The sequence below is a fragment of the Meles meles genome, chromosome 1, assembly GCF_922984935.1.
Source record: "Meles meles chromosome 1, mMelMel3.1 paternal haplotype, whole genome shotgun sequence".
Lineage (NCBI taxonomy): Eukaryota > Metazoa > Chordata > Mammalia > Carnivora > Mustelidae > Meles > Meles meles.
In genome coordinates, this window is record NC_060066.1 from 175,548,946 (window position 1) to 175,562,563 (window position 13,618).

General features: G+C 37.0%; 1 protein-coding gene across 5 annotated transcripts in view; it reads right to left on the reverse strand.

The window, feature by feature from the left end:
* Positions 1–13,618, reverse strand: part of OSBPL9 (oxysterol binding protein like 9) — a 180,742-nt gene that overhangs the window by 79,207 nt on the left and 87,917 nt on the right. For all 5 annotated transcript variants that reach the window (XM_046028113.1, XM_046028122.1, XM_046028115.1 and 2 more), the window contains exon 4: positions 2,682–2,758. In XM_046028113.1, coding sequence (XP_045884069.1) covers positions 2,682–2,758 — 77 coding nt within the window. The remainder of the gene's footprint in view (positions 1–2,681; positions 2,759–13,618) is intronic.

Genomic DNA, 13,618 nt, shown 5'->3' on the forward strand with positions numbered 1-13,618 from the left:
GACAAAGACATCTGGGCTCCAGAGTCAAGTTCTTCATCACACCTCCCTATCTGTGGGAGGAGACTCTACTTTTTTGCCAATCAAATTAACATTTGATTACATATCTCTAAATGTCCTATCTCCTGTATACATTAACTTTAGGAAAAATACATATGAAGTTTCTCTTGTACAAGGGTATGTTAAATATCAAAGCTATCAGAGTCTAAGACTTTTTAAAATCTTCTTTTCTTATTTCTTCTGAGCAAAAGCTCAGAAATTCCAAAACTGGATCAAATTAGGTACCCAACCTTAAGGAGTCCAAATCCTAATTGGGGAGGTTGGAGTTATACATACTTTCAAAGTTAAACAAAAAGAGTATGATAAGGGGGCGCCTGGGTGGCTCAGTGGGTTAAAGCTTCTGCCTTCGGCTCGGGTCATGGTCTCAGGGTCCTGGGATCGAGCCCTGCATCGGGTTCCCTGCTCGGTGGGGAGCCTGCTTCCCCCTCTCTCTGCCTGCTCTCTGCCTACCTGTGATCTCTGTCTGTCAAATAAATAAAATCTTTAAAAAAAAAAAAAAAAGAGTATGATGTGAATTGTGCAAGAAGTCTGGCATCCAGAGAGAGAGATCACTTTGAGTTTGGACTATGGGGAGAGAGGAGTCAGTCAGGGGAGGCTCCACAGAAGAGGTCAGTTCTGAACCAGGCTTTGAAGAAAAAGGGTGGTATACAAAGGTAGAATGGAAGCAGATGGCATTTCAGAGAGAAAGAGAGAACATCATGTGCAAGAATGTGGAGACCAGAAAAGATAAGTAAACAGCAGCACTCTAGTAAAAAACTGATGGAGAGATATAATGGTAGAAATGACTAGAAAGGCAAGTTATGAATAGATCACAGAGACTTGAATGTCAGTCTCACCAACCATGGAGGAAATCTAAACTGCCACATTCAGGCTAATTCTTTTTTGTTGTTGTTAGATTTTATTTATTTATTTGAGACACACACACACACACACACACACACACACACACAGCACAAGCAAGGGAAGCGGCGGGCAGAGGAAGAAGCAGGCTAATCCCAGGACCCTGGGGGATCATGACCTGAGCCAAAAGCAGACACTTAAATGACTGAGCCAACCAGGCACCCCCAGGCTAATATGATTCTTAAAATACTTATCATCATACCGAATCACAAATTTGCTGAAATGATGCCACATTCATTTATAAAATGGACTAAATTTAGAAATTATGAACTTGCTTTTAAAAAGCATAGCTCAAAGAGTAATTTACAGATCTCCTAGTTCGACTCCATATTAATTTCTTAGAGTTTCTTAATAACCACATCCTTGAATAATGTTTTTTAAGCTTCTATTTGAATACTCTCAAGAGATGGGAGTTCACAGTCTTGCAGGACCTGGGATGCCCTACACCACCTTACCACCTTGTCTAATCAATTCAATTCCTAGTACAGGACAAAAATAAGTAGAGAAAAAGAGTTGTAAAATGTCACTTTTGTATAACTTAATCCTATCACTCAAAATAATGAAAACATCCTCCAATGCCACAATATAAGCTCTTTCATTGAAGAATAAACATGGAGGGGCGCCTGGGTGGCTCAGTGGCTTAGCCTCTGCCTTCGGCTCAGGTCATGATCCCAGGGTCCTGGGATCAAGCCCCACATCGGGCTCTCTGCTCCACAGGGAGCCTGCTTCCTTCTCTCTCTGCCTGCCTCTCTGCCTGCTTGTGATCTCTGTCTGTCAAATAAATAAATAAAATCTTTAAAAAAAAAAAAAGAATAAACATGGAAAACTATCCTCAGTATGACAGAGTAGACATTTGTTGTTTTTGTCACCCAGCATCTTCTTTTTCCTATTCTGACTTTGCTTGGTGGAGACCATCTTCTATCCTAACAGCAAAGTGTTAAAAGCACATAACATCCCAGCTACAGGAGTGAACATATGACTGTGAAATTGTGATTGGTCAGGATTAGGAAAATGACTGAAGCTAAGGTAATCAGCACTAATCCTATTAGTCCTACTGTGGTCCAGAAAGAACAACAGCCTCCTGTGGACTGGAGCTCCTAAAGCATTCTCCTAATAGCAGGTTATATATCTCAATAATGGGAGGCTGAAACTGCTGTAACCATCTTACTATACCACAAAGAGAACCCATCTAAAAATAAAGCCACCCCAGATGGAAAGAGGCATGAAAACAGAAATGGTAAATCTGGGTCCTCATGACATTGGTGAAGTGCCTACTTCAAACCACAAATCAGCCAGATTTACTTTTTACTTAAACCAGTTTGGGTTTTTTCCCCCCCCTATTACTTTCATCCCACAGAGTCCTGCCTAACTGCCAAATCCAGTAACAAGAAAAGAAGGTCAACCTCTTAGCATTTATCTACGCATAATTTGGTTTTATCAATAACCAACTACAGATACTAAATTTAAAAATGATCTGGCACATTTTAACATAGCATTTCATATTTAATATTGCCTTGAACTATCTTATTTTAAGATAAAAATCAGTATTTTACCCTATAAAAAGCACAAGAAAATGCTTTATAACTTTACTATATAACACTATGAAGGTAAGAATAAGCGATTCAGAAATAAGTTTTATTACATCATACACAGTTATTTTAAAAAACAGAAAACAAACAAAAAAAACCTAATGAACTATCCAGAAGCCATGTAAAGACTCTTACTTGAAGCTGAAGAGTATGTCGAAGAATTGTTTCTTCTAAGGCATGGATCCACTTCTCTCGCTCATCAGCATCACGAGCTGGAATAAAAGATTATAAAAATTGAAATGTTAATTTCTACAATATAGTTTCATGTTTGAAAATAAATATTTTAAACCTCAATACTAACAGGAAAGGTTTTTAGTTGCACCATTTTCTTAACAGGTTCAACTTCCTATCCTTTCCAAACATGCAATCTACTTGCAGCAATTTACAACAAAGGGAGTAATTATCTCAATAATAGCAAGCTACTTTCTCACTGAGAACTACTAAAAAAGCTGGAATAACTATTAAAAATAACTCACTGAAGACAACAAGTAGTAAAGAATTAACAGGACAAAATCTAGAAGAAGACAAACATTCAGAAGATAAGCCTCATATTTAAGGACACTTTTCTCCTGGAGGAATTGTAAATTCCAGGAGAAGACACTCATTAAAAAAAATTCGACGAAGTATTCTTCATGCACACATGGATAATGTCTGATGCAAGATGGTAGAAGCAGGAAAGAACAAAGCATCAAAAATAATAAGCACACAAAACCATAAGAAACCCAGGAATCAACCTAACAAAAGAGATGAAAGACCAGTGCTCTGAAAACTATAAAACACAGATGTAAGTAATTGAAAAGGACACAAATAAATGTAAAGACATTCCATGCTAATGGACTGGAAGAACAAATATTACTAAAATAAACAAAGCAATTTACATATTTATACATTTAATGCAATCCCTTTCAGCATAAACAATAAATTTTGGAATACTGAAAAGAAATAAAATTAAATTAAATTTAAAAAGAAAAATACCACAAACATTTTTTCACAGAGTTAGAACAAACAATCCTAAAATTTGTATGTAACCATAAAAGACCCCAAATAGCCAAACACACCTTGAAAAAAGCAAAGCAAAGTTGGCATCACAATTCCAGACTTCTAGTTACATTACAAAGCTGTCGTGATTGAAACAGTATGGTACTGGCACAAAAAACAGATACATAGATCAATGGGAACAGAATAGAAACCTAGACATGAACCCACAACTATACAGTCAATTAATCTTCGACCAAGCGATGAAGAATATTCAGTGGGAAAAGGATGGTCTCTTCAATAAATGGTGTTGGGAAAACTGGACAGGAGCATGCAGAAGAATGAAACTGGATCATCTTCTTACACCATATACAAAAATAAAATCAAAATGGATTAAAGACCTAAATGTGAGACAGGAAACCCATCAAAATCCTAAGGAGAACACTGGCAATAATCTCTTTCCGACTAAATAGGTCTCCTGAAGCCTAAGAGAAAGAAAAGGAAAAATAAACTATTGGGACTTCATCAAAATAAAACCTTCTGCACAGTGAAGGAAACAATGAACGTAACTAAAAGGCAACCTATGAAATGGGAGAAGATACTTGCAAATGATGTATCTGATAAAGAGTTACTATCCAAAATATATTAATATATAAAGAATTTATACAACTAAACACTGAAAAAACAAATAATCTAATTAAAAAGTGAGAAGACATGAACAGACGTTTTTCCAAAGACAACATACAGAAGGCCAACAGACACATGAAAAGATGCAACATCACTCATGACCGGGGAAATACCAATCGCAATGAGATATCTCCTAACACCTATCAGAATAGCTAAAATTTAACAACACAAGAAACAACAGATATTGGCAAGGATGTGGAGAAAGGAGAAGCCTCCTACACTATTAGTGGAAACCTAAACTGGTACAGCTATTCCGGAAAACATTATGGAGGTTCCTCAAAAAGTTAAAAACAGAACTACCCTAGGACCCAGCAACTGCACTACTAGGTATTTTACTAGGTATTTACCCAAGGGACACAAAAATACTGATTCAAAGGGATACATGTACCTCAATGTTTATAGCAGCATTATCGACAACAGTCAAACTATGGGAAAAGCTCAAGTGTCCATCAACTAATGAACAGATAAAGAATATATATACACACACATACACACCAATGGAGTATCACTAAGCCATAAAAAAGAATGAAATCTTGCCATTTGCAAGGACATGGTTGGAGTTAGAGTGTATTATGCTAAGCGAAATAAGTCAGTTACATACAAATACCATATGATTTCACTCATATGTGGAATTTAAGAAACAAAGCATAGTAGGGGAGAAAAGAGAGAGGCAAACCAAGAAACACACTCTTAACTAGAGAGAACAAACTGATGGTTGCCAGAGGGGAGGTGGGTGGGGGAGAGGGGAAATAGGTGATAGGGATTAAGGAGTGTACTTGTAATGAGCACTGGGTATTGTATGGAAGTTCTGGATCACTAAATTGTACACCTGAAACCATTATTATACTGTAATGTTAACTAACTAGAATTTAAATAAAAACTTAAATTTTTTTTAAATGGTTTAGTATGTGGGGAAAACTAAATGAATACTAACTACATAAAATACACTCTTGTGATGTTGTAAATGCATACATACACAATTAAATACAAAACAACTGCAAGCAGACTGGGAAAGAGAAAATGGAATTAAAGAATTCTAAGGTTCTGCAATGTTCAGGAAGAAAATAAAACTACCAACTGACATTAAATTTTGGCAACTCAAGGATTTGGTACAATTTTTAGAGTAATCGCTATAAGGTTGTATTTAACTTACAACATAATAAATTTAAAAATTCAATAATGATGAGATCTATTCTGGAAAATGTTCCATGTGCACTAGAGAAGAACGTGTATTCTGTTGCTTTGGGATGAAATGTTCTGAATATATCTGTGATGTCTATCTGGTCCAGTGTGTCATTTAAGGCCTTTATTTCCTTGTTGATCTTTTGCTTGGATGATCTGTCCATTTCAGTGAGGGGAGTGTTAAAGTCCCCTACTATTATTGTATTATTATTGATGTGTTTCTTTGATTTTGCTATTAACTGGTTTATAGAGTTGGCTGCTCCCACGTTAGGGGCATAGATATTTAAAATTGTTAGATCTTCTTGTTGGAGGGACCCTTTGAGTATGATATAGTGTCCTTCCTCATCTCTTATTATAGTCTTTGGCTTAAAGTCTAATTGATCTGATATAAGGATTGCCACCCCAGCTTTCTTCTGATGCCCATTAGCATGGTAAATTGTTTTCCACCCCCTCACTTTAAATCTGAAGGTGTCTTCAGGTCTAAAATGAATTTCTTGTAGGCAACATATAGATGGGTTTTTTTTTGTTTGTTTGTTTGTTTTAAAGATTTTTTATTTATTTACTTGACAGAAAGAGATCACAAGTAGGCAGAGAGGCAGGCAGAGAGAGAGAGAGGGAAGCAGGCCCCCTGTTGAGCAGAGAGCCCGATGCGGGACTCAATCCCAGGATCCCGAGATCATGACCTGAGCCGAAGGCAGTGGCTTAATCCACCCAGGCGCCCCTGGGTTTTGTTTTTTTTATCCATTCTGATACCCTGTGTCTTTTGATTGGGGCATTTAGCCCATTAACATTCAGGGTAACTATTGAGAGATAAGAATTTAGTGCCATTGTATTGCCTCTAAGGTGACTGTTACTGTATATTGTCTCTGTACCTTTCTGATCTACTACTTTTAGGCTCTCTCTCTGCTTAAAGGACCCCTTTCAATATTTCCTGTAGAGCTGGTTTGGTGTTTGCAAATTCTTTCAGTTTTTGTTTGTCCTGGAAGCTTTTTATCTTTCCTTCTGTTTTCAATGATAGCTTAGCTGGATATAGTATTCTTGGCTGCATGTTTTTCTCATTTAGTGCTCTGAATATATCATGCCAGCTCTTTCTGGCCTGCCAGGTCCCTCTGGATAAGTCTGCTGCCAATCTAATATTTTTACCATTGTATGTTACAGACTTCTTTTCCCAGGCTGCTTTCAGGATTTTCTCTTTATCATTAAGACTTGTAAATTTTACAATTAGGTGACAGGGTGTGGACCTATTATTGATTTTGAGGGGGGTTCTCTGCACCTCCTGCATTTTGATGCTTGTTCCCTTTGCCATATTAGGGAAATTCTCTCCAATAATTCTCTCCAATATACCTTCTGCTCCCCTCTCTCTTTCTTCTTCTTCTGGAATCCCAATTATTCTAATGTTGTTTCGTCTTATGGTGTCACTTATCTCTCGAATTCTCCCCTGTGGTCCAGTAGCTGTTTGTCCCTCTTTTGCTCAGCTTCTTTATTCTCTGTCATTTGGTCTTCTATATCACGAATTCTTTCTTCTGCCTCATTTATCCTAGCAGTGAGAATCTCCACTTTTTATTGCACCTCATTAATAGCTTTTTTATTTCAACTTGGTTAGATTTTAGTTCTTTTATTTCTCCAGAAAGGGCTTTTATCTGTCCAGAGAGGGTTTCTCTAATATCTTCCATGCCTTTTTCGAGCCCAGCTAGAACCTTGAGAATTGTCATTCTGAACTCTTGATCTGACATATTACCAATGTCTGTATTGATTAGGTCCCTAGCCTTCGGTACTGCCTCTTGTTCTTTTTTTGTGGTGAATTTTTCCGCCTTGTCATTTTGTCCAAATAAGAGTATATGAAGGAGCAAGTAAAATACTAAAAGGGTGGCAAAGACCCCAGGAAAATGCGCTTTAACCAAATCAGAAGAGACCTCAAATCGTGGGGGGGGGGGGTGAAAGGGGATAAAAAGAGGTTCAGAAAAAAAAAGAAAAAAATGTAAAAAAGAAAACAAAGAAAAAACATAAAAAAGAAAAAATATATATATATATTAGATAAACTAGTTAAAAATGTTAAAAAAGAAAAGGGTGAAAGTTAAAAAAAATTTAGCGGAAGAAGAAAAAAAAAATTCAATAATGAAAAATAATCCAAAACTTGACAAGAAAGAAAGATAAAAGAAACAGAATATGCAAGACAAAAAGAAAATATACGGTAAAATCATACATTTTTAACCCTAAAACACCAACAATTACATTAAGTGCAAATGAAGTATGTAAATGTTCCAATTTAAAAAAGAAGGGAGGGACACCTGGGTGGCTCAGTAAGCACCCAAATCTTAACTTTGGCTCAGGTCATGATCTCGGGGTGGAGGGACTGAGCCCCACACTGAGTTCCGCTGCCCTGGGCATGGAAACTGCTTGGGATTTCTCTCTCTCCCCTTCTGCTTCTGCCACCTCTCCCCCTCAAATGAGTAAATCTTAAATTAAAAAAAAAAGGTTCAGGGACACCTGGGCAGTTCAGTTGGTTAAGCATCAGACTCTTGGTTTCAGCTCAGGTCATGATCTCACAGTCCCAGGATCTAGATCTAGACCCACAACTAGCTCCACACTCAGCACAGAGTCTGCTTGTCCCTCTCCCTCTGCTCCCACACCCACTATTTAGCATGTGTGTGTACTCTTTCTCTCTCTCTAATCAAATATTTTTTTAAAGGGGGGAGATGGGTTTAAACAAGATTTTATGATGCTCTCCAATGTAGTGAAAAGAAGGGCCATATGTACACGAATGTTCATAGCAGCAATGGCCACAACTGCCAAACTGTGGAAAGAGCCAGGATGCCCTTCAACAGATGAATGGATAAAGACAATATGGTACATATATACAATGGAATATTACACAGCCATCACAAAGGATGACTACCCAACTTCTGTATCAACATGGACAGGACTGGAGGAGATTATGCTTAGTTTTGAAATAAGTCAAGTAGAGAAAGTCCATGATCATGTGGTTTCCCTTACTTGTGGACCATAAGTAATAACATGGAGGACATTAGAAAGAGGAAAGGAAAAGTGAACTGGGGTAAATCGGAGAGGAAGATGAAGTATGAGAGACTGTGGACTCTGAGAAACAAACTGAGGATTTGGGAGGGGAGAGGGGTGGAGGGATGGGTGAGCCTGGTGGTGGTATTAAAGAGGGCACATATTGCATGGAGCACTGGGTGTGGGGCATAAACAATGAATCTTGGAACAGTGAAAAAACTTAAGATTAAGATGTTGAAAAAAGATTTTATGATGCTTACAAGAGACACTTGCTAAACATAAGGATGCAGAAATACTAAAAGTAGGAGTATAGAAAAAGACAAACCATTAAAAAAGATCATAGAAAGCACTAACTCCAAAAAGTTGCTATTATTAAAACTGCATAAAATAGACTTTACCAGGAGATGAGAGGTTCACTTTGCAAATACAAGAGGTTCAAGTCATCAAGAAGATAAAATAAATGTAAATTTCTATGTAACTAAAAACACGGATTTAAAAAAAGTTCTATATGGCAAAAACATACAGAATACAAGGAAAAATAGACAAAATACCATAATCATAGTGGCAGATTTTAATACATCTCATTGTACACAAAAAATTAGTAAGAATTTAGAAATTATGAACAATCTGATATAAAGTTGATCCAATGGACGTACATAGAACACTACACACAACAAATATGAAACAGACACTATTTTCAAGCACTCACAGAACATTTCCAAAGACTGACCATATAATGAACCCTAAAACAAATCTCAACAAATTTCAAAGGACTGAAATCATACAAAACATATTCATAGTGAAAATGTAAGCTAGAAATCAGTTACAAAGTATAAATTAGAAAATATTCAAATGTTTAGGGAAAAAATACTACTAGATAATCCATTGGTCCAAGAAAAATATCTTATTAGAAATTAGAAAATGTTGAAGGACACCTGGGTGGCTCAGTGAGTTAATTAAGCATCTGGCTTCAGCCAAGTCATGATCATGATCCCAGGGTCCTAGAAATGAGGCCTGCATGGGGCTTCCTGCTCAGTGGGGAGCCCGCTTCTTTCTCTCTCTCCCTCTGCACCGTCTCCACACCCCACCCCTGTTCATGCATCTCTCTCTCTCTCTCTTTCAAAAAAATAAGTAGAATCTAAAAAAAAAAAAAAAAAAAAAGGAAGAAAGAAGAAAAAAGAAATTTCAAAATGTTTAGAACTGCCTGAATGAAAATGGGACATACTGAAACTCACTGGATGCAGTTTTAGTACATAAAGGGAAATTTATAGCCTTAAATCTATGTATAGAGAAGTTAAAAGGCTGAAAACAACAGGAGATTAAATTCAAAATGAGTAGAAATGATAAAGAACATAAAATAATCAAATAGAGGACAGACATAAAATAGAGTTAACCTTAAATAACTAATGAAACTGACAAATTACCTACATATTGTAGGTAGGTAGGTAGGTAGGTAGGTAGATTGAGAAAGTGCTTGAAAAGAATGTGGGCATGTCAAAAGGAAACAGGAGTCAACCTGAAGGAGCTCCAATGGCCAACGCCTGAAGAATTTGAGCCACAGAATGGTAACACTGGGCTATAACCTACTGAATAAAATAAATCCAAGAATCTAATAATGATGTAAGTAATTAAGTAAGTAAATAAATGGAGAAAAAGGCACAGCTCTTTCTTCAGAAGAATTACAATTCATTAGTACAGAAGGAATAAGAGAGATTTAAAAATCATCATTAGACAAAAACCACAGCAGTAATTATCATAAGCAAGATCCACTGATGGCATATTAATTGCTAAAATCAGTGGGCAAAGTTTGAGAAGAAACAAGATATTAGCAAAGTCTCAAAGTATTTTCCCCAAGATACTTATCATTACAAAGAGAAAAACAGTAATTTTAGGATGGAGAAATCTGGTAGACACCACCTCAGTCCAGTGATTAAGGTTAACATCACCAGTAATACATTTATTGACATCATGTACCTCCCAATACAACCCACGGAGAAGGAAACAGCATCACTTCTGTGGTATTCTTCCAAAAATATATAATCTCAATCTAATCATGAGAAAACATCAAATATGCCCAGATTGAGAGACATGCTACAAAATACTCTTCAAAAATGTCAAGGTCATCACTATGCCTGGGTGACTCAGTTGGTTAAGAGGCTGTCTTCAGCTCAGGTCATGATCCCAGGGTCTTTGGATCAAGCCCCACATCCAGCTCCCTGCTCAGCAGAGAGCCTACTTCTCCCTCTCCCACCTCCACTGCCTGTGTGCTCTCTCTATGCCAAATAAATAAATAAAATCTTTAAAAAAACAAAAATTTTTTTAAAAAATCAAGGTCATGAAAGACAAGAAAAGAGTAAGAAACTGCCATAACTAAATCCAATGTGGGATTTTGGATTGAATCCTGAAACAGAAAAGGAAGATTAGAGGGAAAAATCTAATGAGCTCTCTGGTTTAGTTAGAAACATTATACCAAATTGAGTGAAAGATCCTGCTCAGGACATCAGAGCCTGAGCAAAATGTGGAGGACCTAGAGTAGTCTCCCCCTTACTGACAAGGGATATGTTCCAAGACACCCAGGATGCCTGAAACTATGGATAGTACCAAACCCTATACAGACGGTGTTTTTACGCATACATCTCTATGATAACATTTATTTATAAATTAGTAAGGGACTAACAACAATAACTACTAATAAAATAGAACAATTATAAGAATATACTATAATAAAAGCTGTATGACTGTGGTCTGTTCCTCACATACCTCTGTGCCCTAAAAATATCTTCATGTACTATACTCACCCTTTTTGTGATGATGGGAGATAATAAAATGTCTACATGATAAGATGAAGTGAATTAATACAGGCATTGTCAAATAGCATTAAGCTACTACTGACCTGGCAATATTTCAGAAGGATCATTTACTTCCAAAACTCAAGTCACCTGTGGGTAACTGAAACCATAGAAAGCAAAACTGCACATGAGGTGGGACTGCTATACATCATACCAATGGACAATGTGGCATGAGGCATCAAGGCCCAAAACAGGATGGAGAAGGAATCCACACAGTGGAGAAGTCCAGCATGAGGAGTCAGAGTGAATCCAAGAAAAGTGAAGAGGGAGTCCACATTGCAGGGAACACAATCAACCCGGCACAGGTTTCTAAGGCTGAGTGGAATAAGGATGACATTCACATAAGGAAATGTGTAATGATGGGATACTAATTACATACAGAAGGATTGGCCAACTAAGCAGACATAACAAGGATAAAATGTTTCTCACTTTAAGGGGCTGGAAAATAGTGTTACAAATGTGTAAGTGAGAAAACCAGAATGATCTAGGGATAAGGTATTGATATTAACTCACAGTTTCAATATATAAGTAAACAAATACATACGGACATGGGTGCCTATATGTGTTCACATATGTATATAACATACATGTTTCCAAGCTCTAAGAGTTTGGAAGCATGGCTTGGGTGCCATGACACCTAACAGCATCAAATACACCTAACACTACATGTTGACTTCTAAATACCACTCTCCATTAAAAGGTACCAGGGCTTCTTAGAAAAATGGCTGACTATGGAACTAAATGGGTAAGGGAGAAAATAAGCCTGGAACAACTTTTTTTTTTTTTTTTGCCAGAAAGTAAGGCATTAAGGGAATACTTTTTTTGTGCCATAAAGTAAGGAAATATCAGAGAATCATAGGGAAATGTCAAAAGAACAAAGAAATCAGCTTAAAGGGAATCCTACTGGCCAAACTGAGGGCAATCTGGGCATCAAAATAAATAATGATAGTAAAGAATTATAGTCTTGTTGAGTAAAATAGGAAACCACATTTACTACTGATATACGTAAACTAAAGTCTGATGAGGAATGGGATATAAGTATAGTTTCTAAATACTTCCCCACAAAATATTAATTAAGAAGGGGGGGCGCCTGGGTGGCTCAGTGGGTTAAGCCGCTGCCTTCGGCTCAGGTCATGATCTCGGGGTCTTGGGATCGAGTCCCGCATCGGGCTCTCTGCTCGGCAGGGAACCTGCTTCCCTCTCTCTCTCTGCCTGCCTCTTTATCTACTTGTGATCTCTCTGTCAAATAATTAAATAAAATCTTTAAAAAAAAATATTAATTAAGAAGGGAAAAAGATGAAATTTAACAACAAAGCCTGGCAATACCACCTTAATGAGATGGTCAAAGTAAGTATCATCAGAGTGGGACAAACCCTGCAATAAGAACACAGAATCATTTCTGTGATCTTTGGGCCGAAGAGATATAATCTCAATCAAATCATGAAAAAAAAATTCGAAAAAAACAAACTTGGGGACATGACACAAAGTAATTAACCTATAACCTTTAAAAGTGTCAAGGTCAGGGGTACCAGGTGGAACATGCCACTCTCAGTCTCAGAGCTGTGGGTTCAAGCCCCACGTTGGATGTAGAGATTACTTAAAAATAAAATCTTTAAAAAAAAAAAGTGTCAAGGTTATAAAAGTCAAGGAAAGACCATGCTACCATTGCAGACTGAAAGAAACTAAAGAGACGTGAAAACTAAACGTAAAATGTGATGCTGAACCAGATCCTATTGCTATAAAGGACATTACTGGGACAACTGGAGAAATTTGAACACAGTCTAAGGATTAGAAGACATTAATGCATCAGTGTTAATTTCCTGATTTTAGTGGTTATACAGTGTGTATACCAGAAAGTGTCCTTATCTGCAGGAAATATAAAGCATTCAGGGGTGATGGGACATTAATTTAGCAATTTATTCTCAATTTGGGGCGGTTGTACTGTACTTGCTACTTTTAAGTATAAGACTTCCAAATTTTTAAAAATTATCTTAAAAACTATGATAAATCAAAGAAGACATAAGTAAATGGAAATACCATTTCAAGGATTGGAAAATTCAATACGGCAACATATTCAAATTAACCTATAGATTAAAAGCAATGCAAGTTAAAATTTCAAAAGGCATTTTTGGAATTTGTCAAGCTGATTCTAAAATACAAATACAAAATGGTATAAAGATAAAGAACAGCAAAGGGTTTCTGGAAAAGATAGAACCATTCTTTTTTTTTTTTTTAAAGATTTTATTTATTTATTTGACAGAGATCACAAGCAGGCAGAGACGCAGGCAGAGAGAGTGAGAGGGAAGCAGGCTCCCTGCCGAGCAGAGAGCCCGATGCGGGACTCGATCCCAGGACCCCGAGATC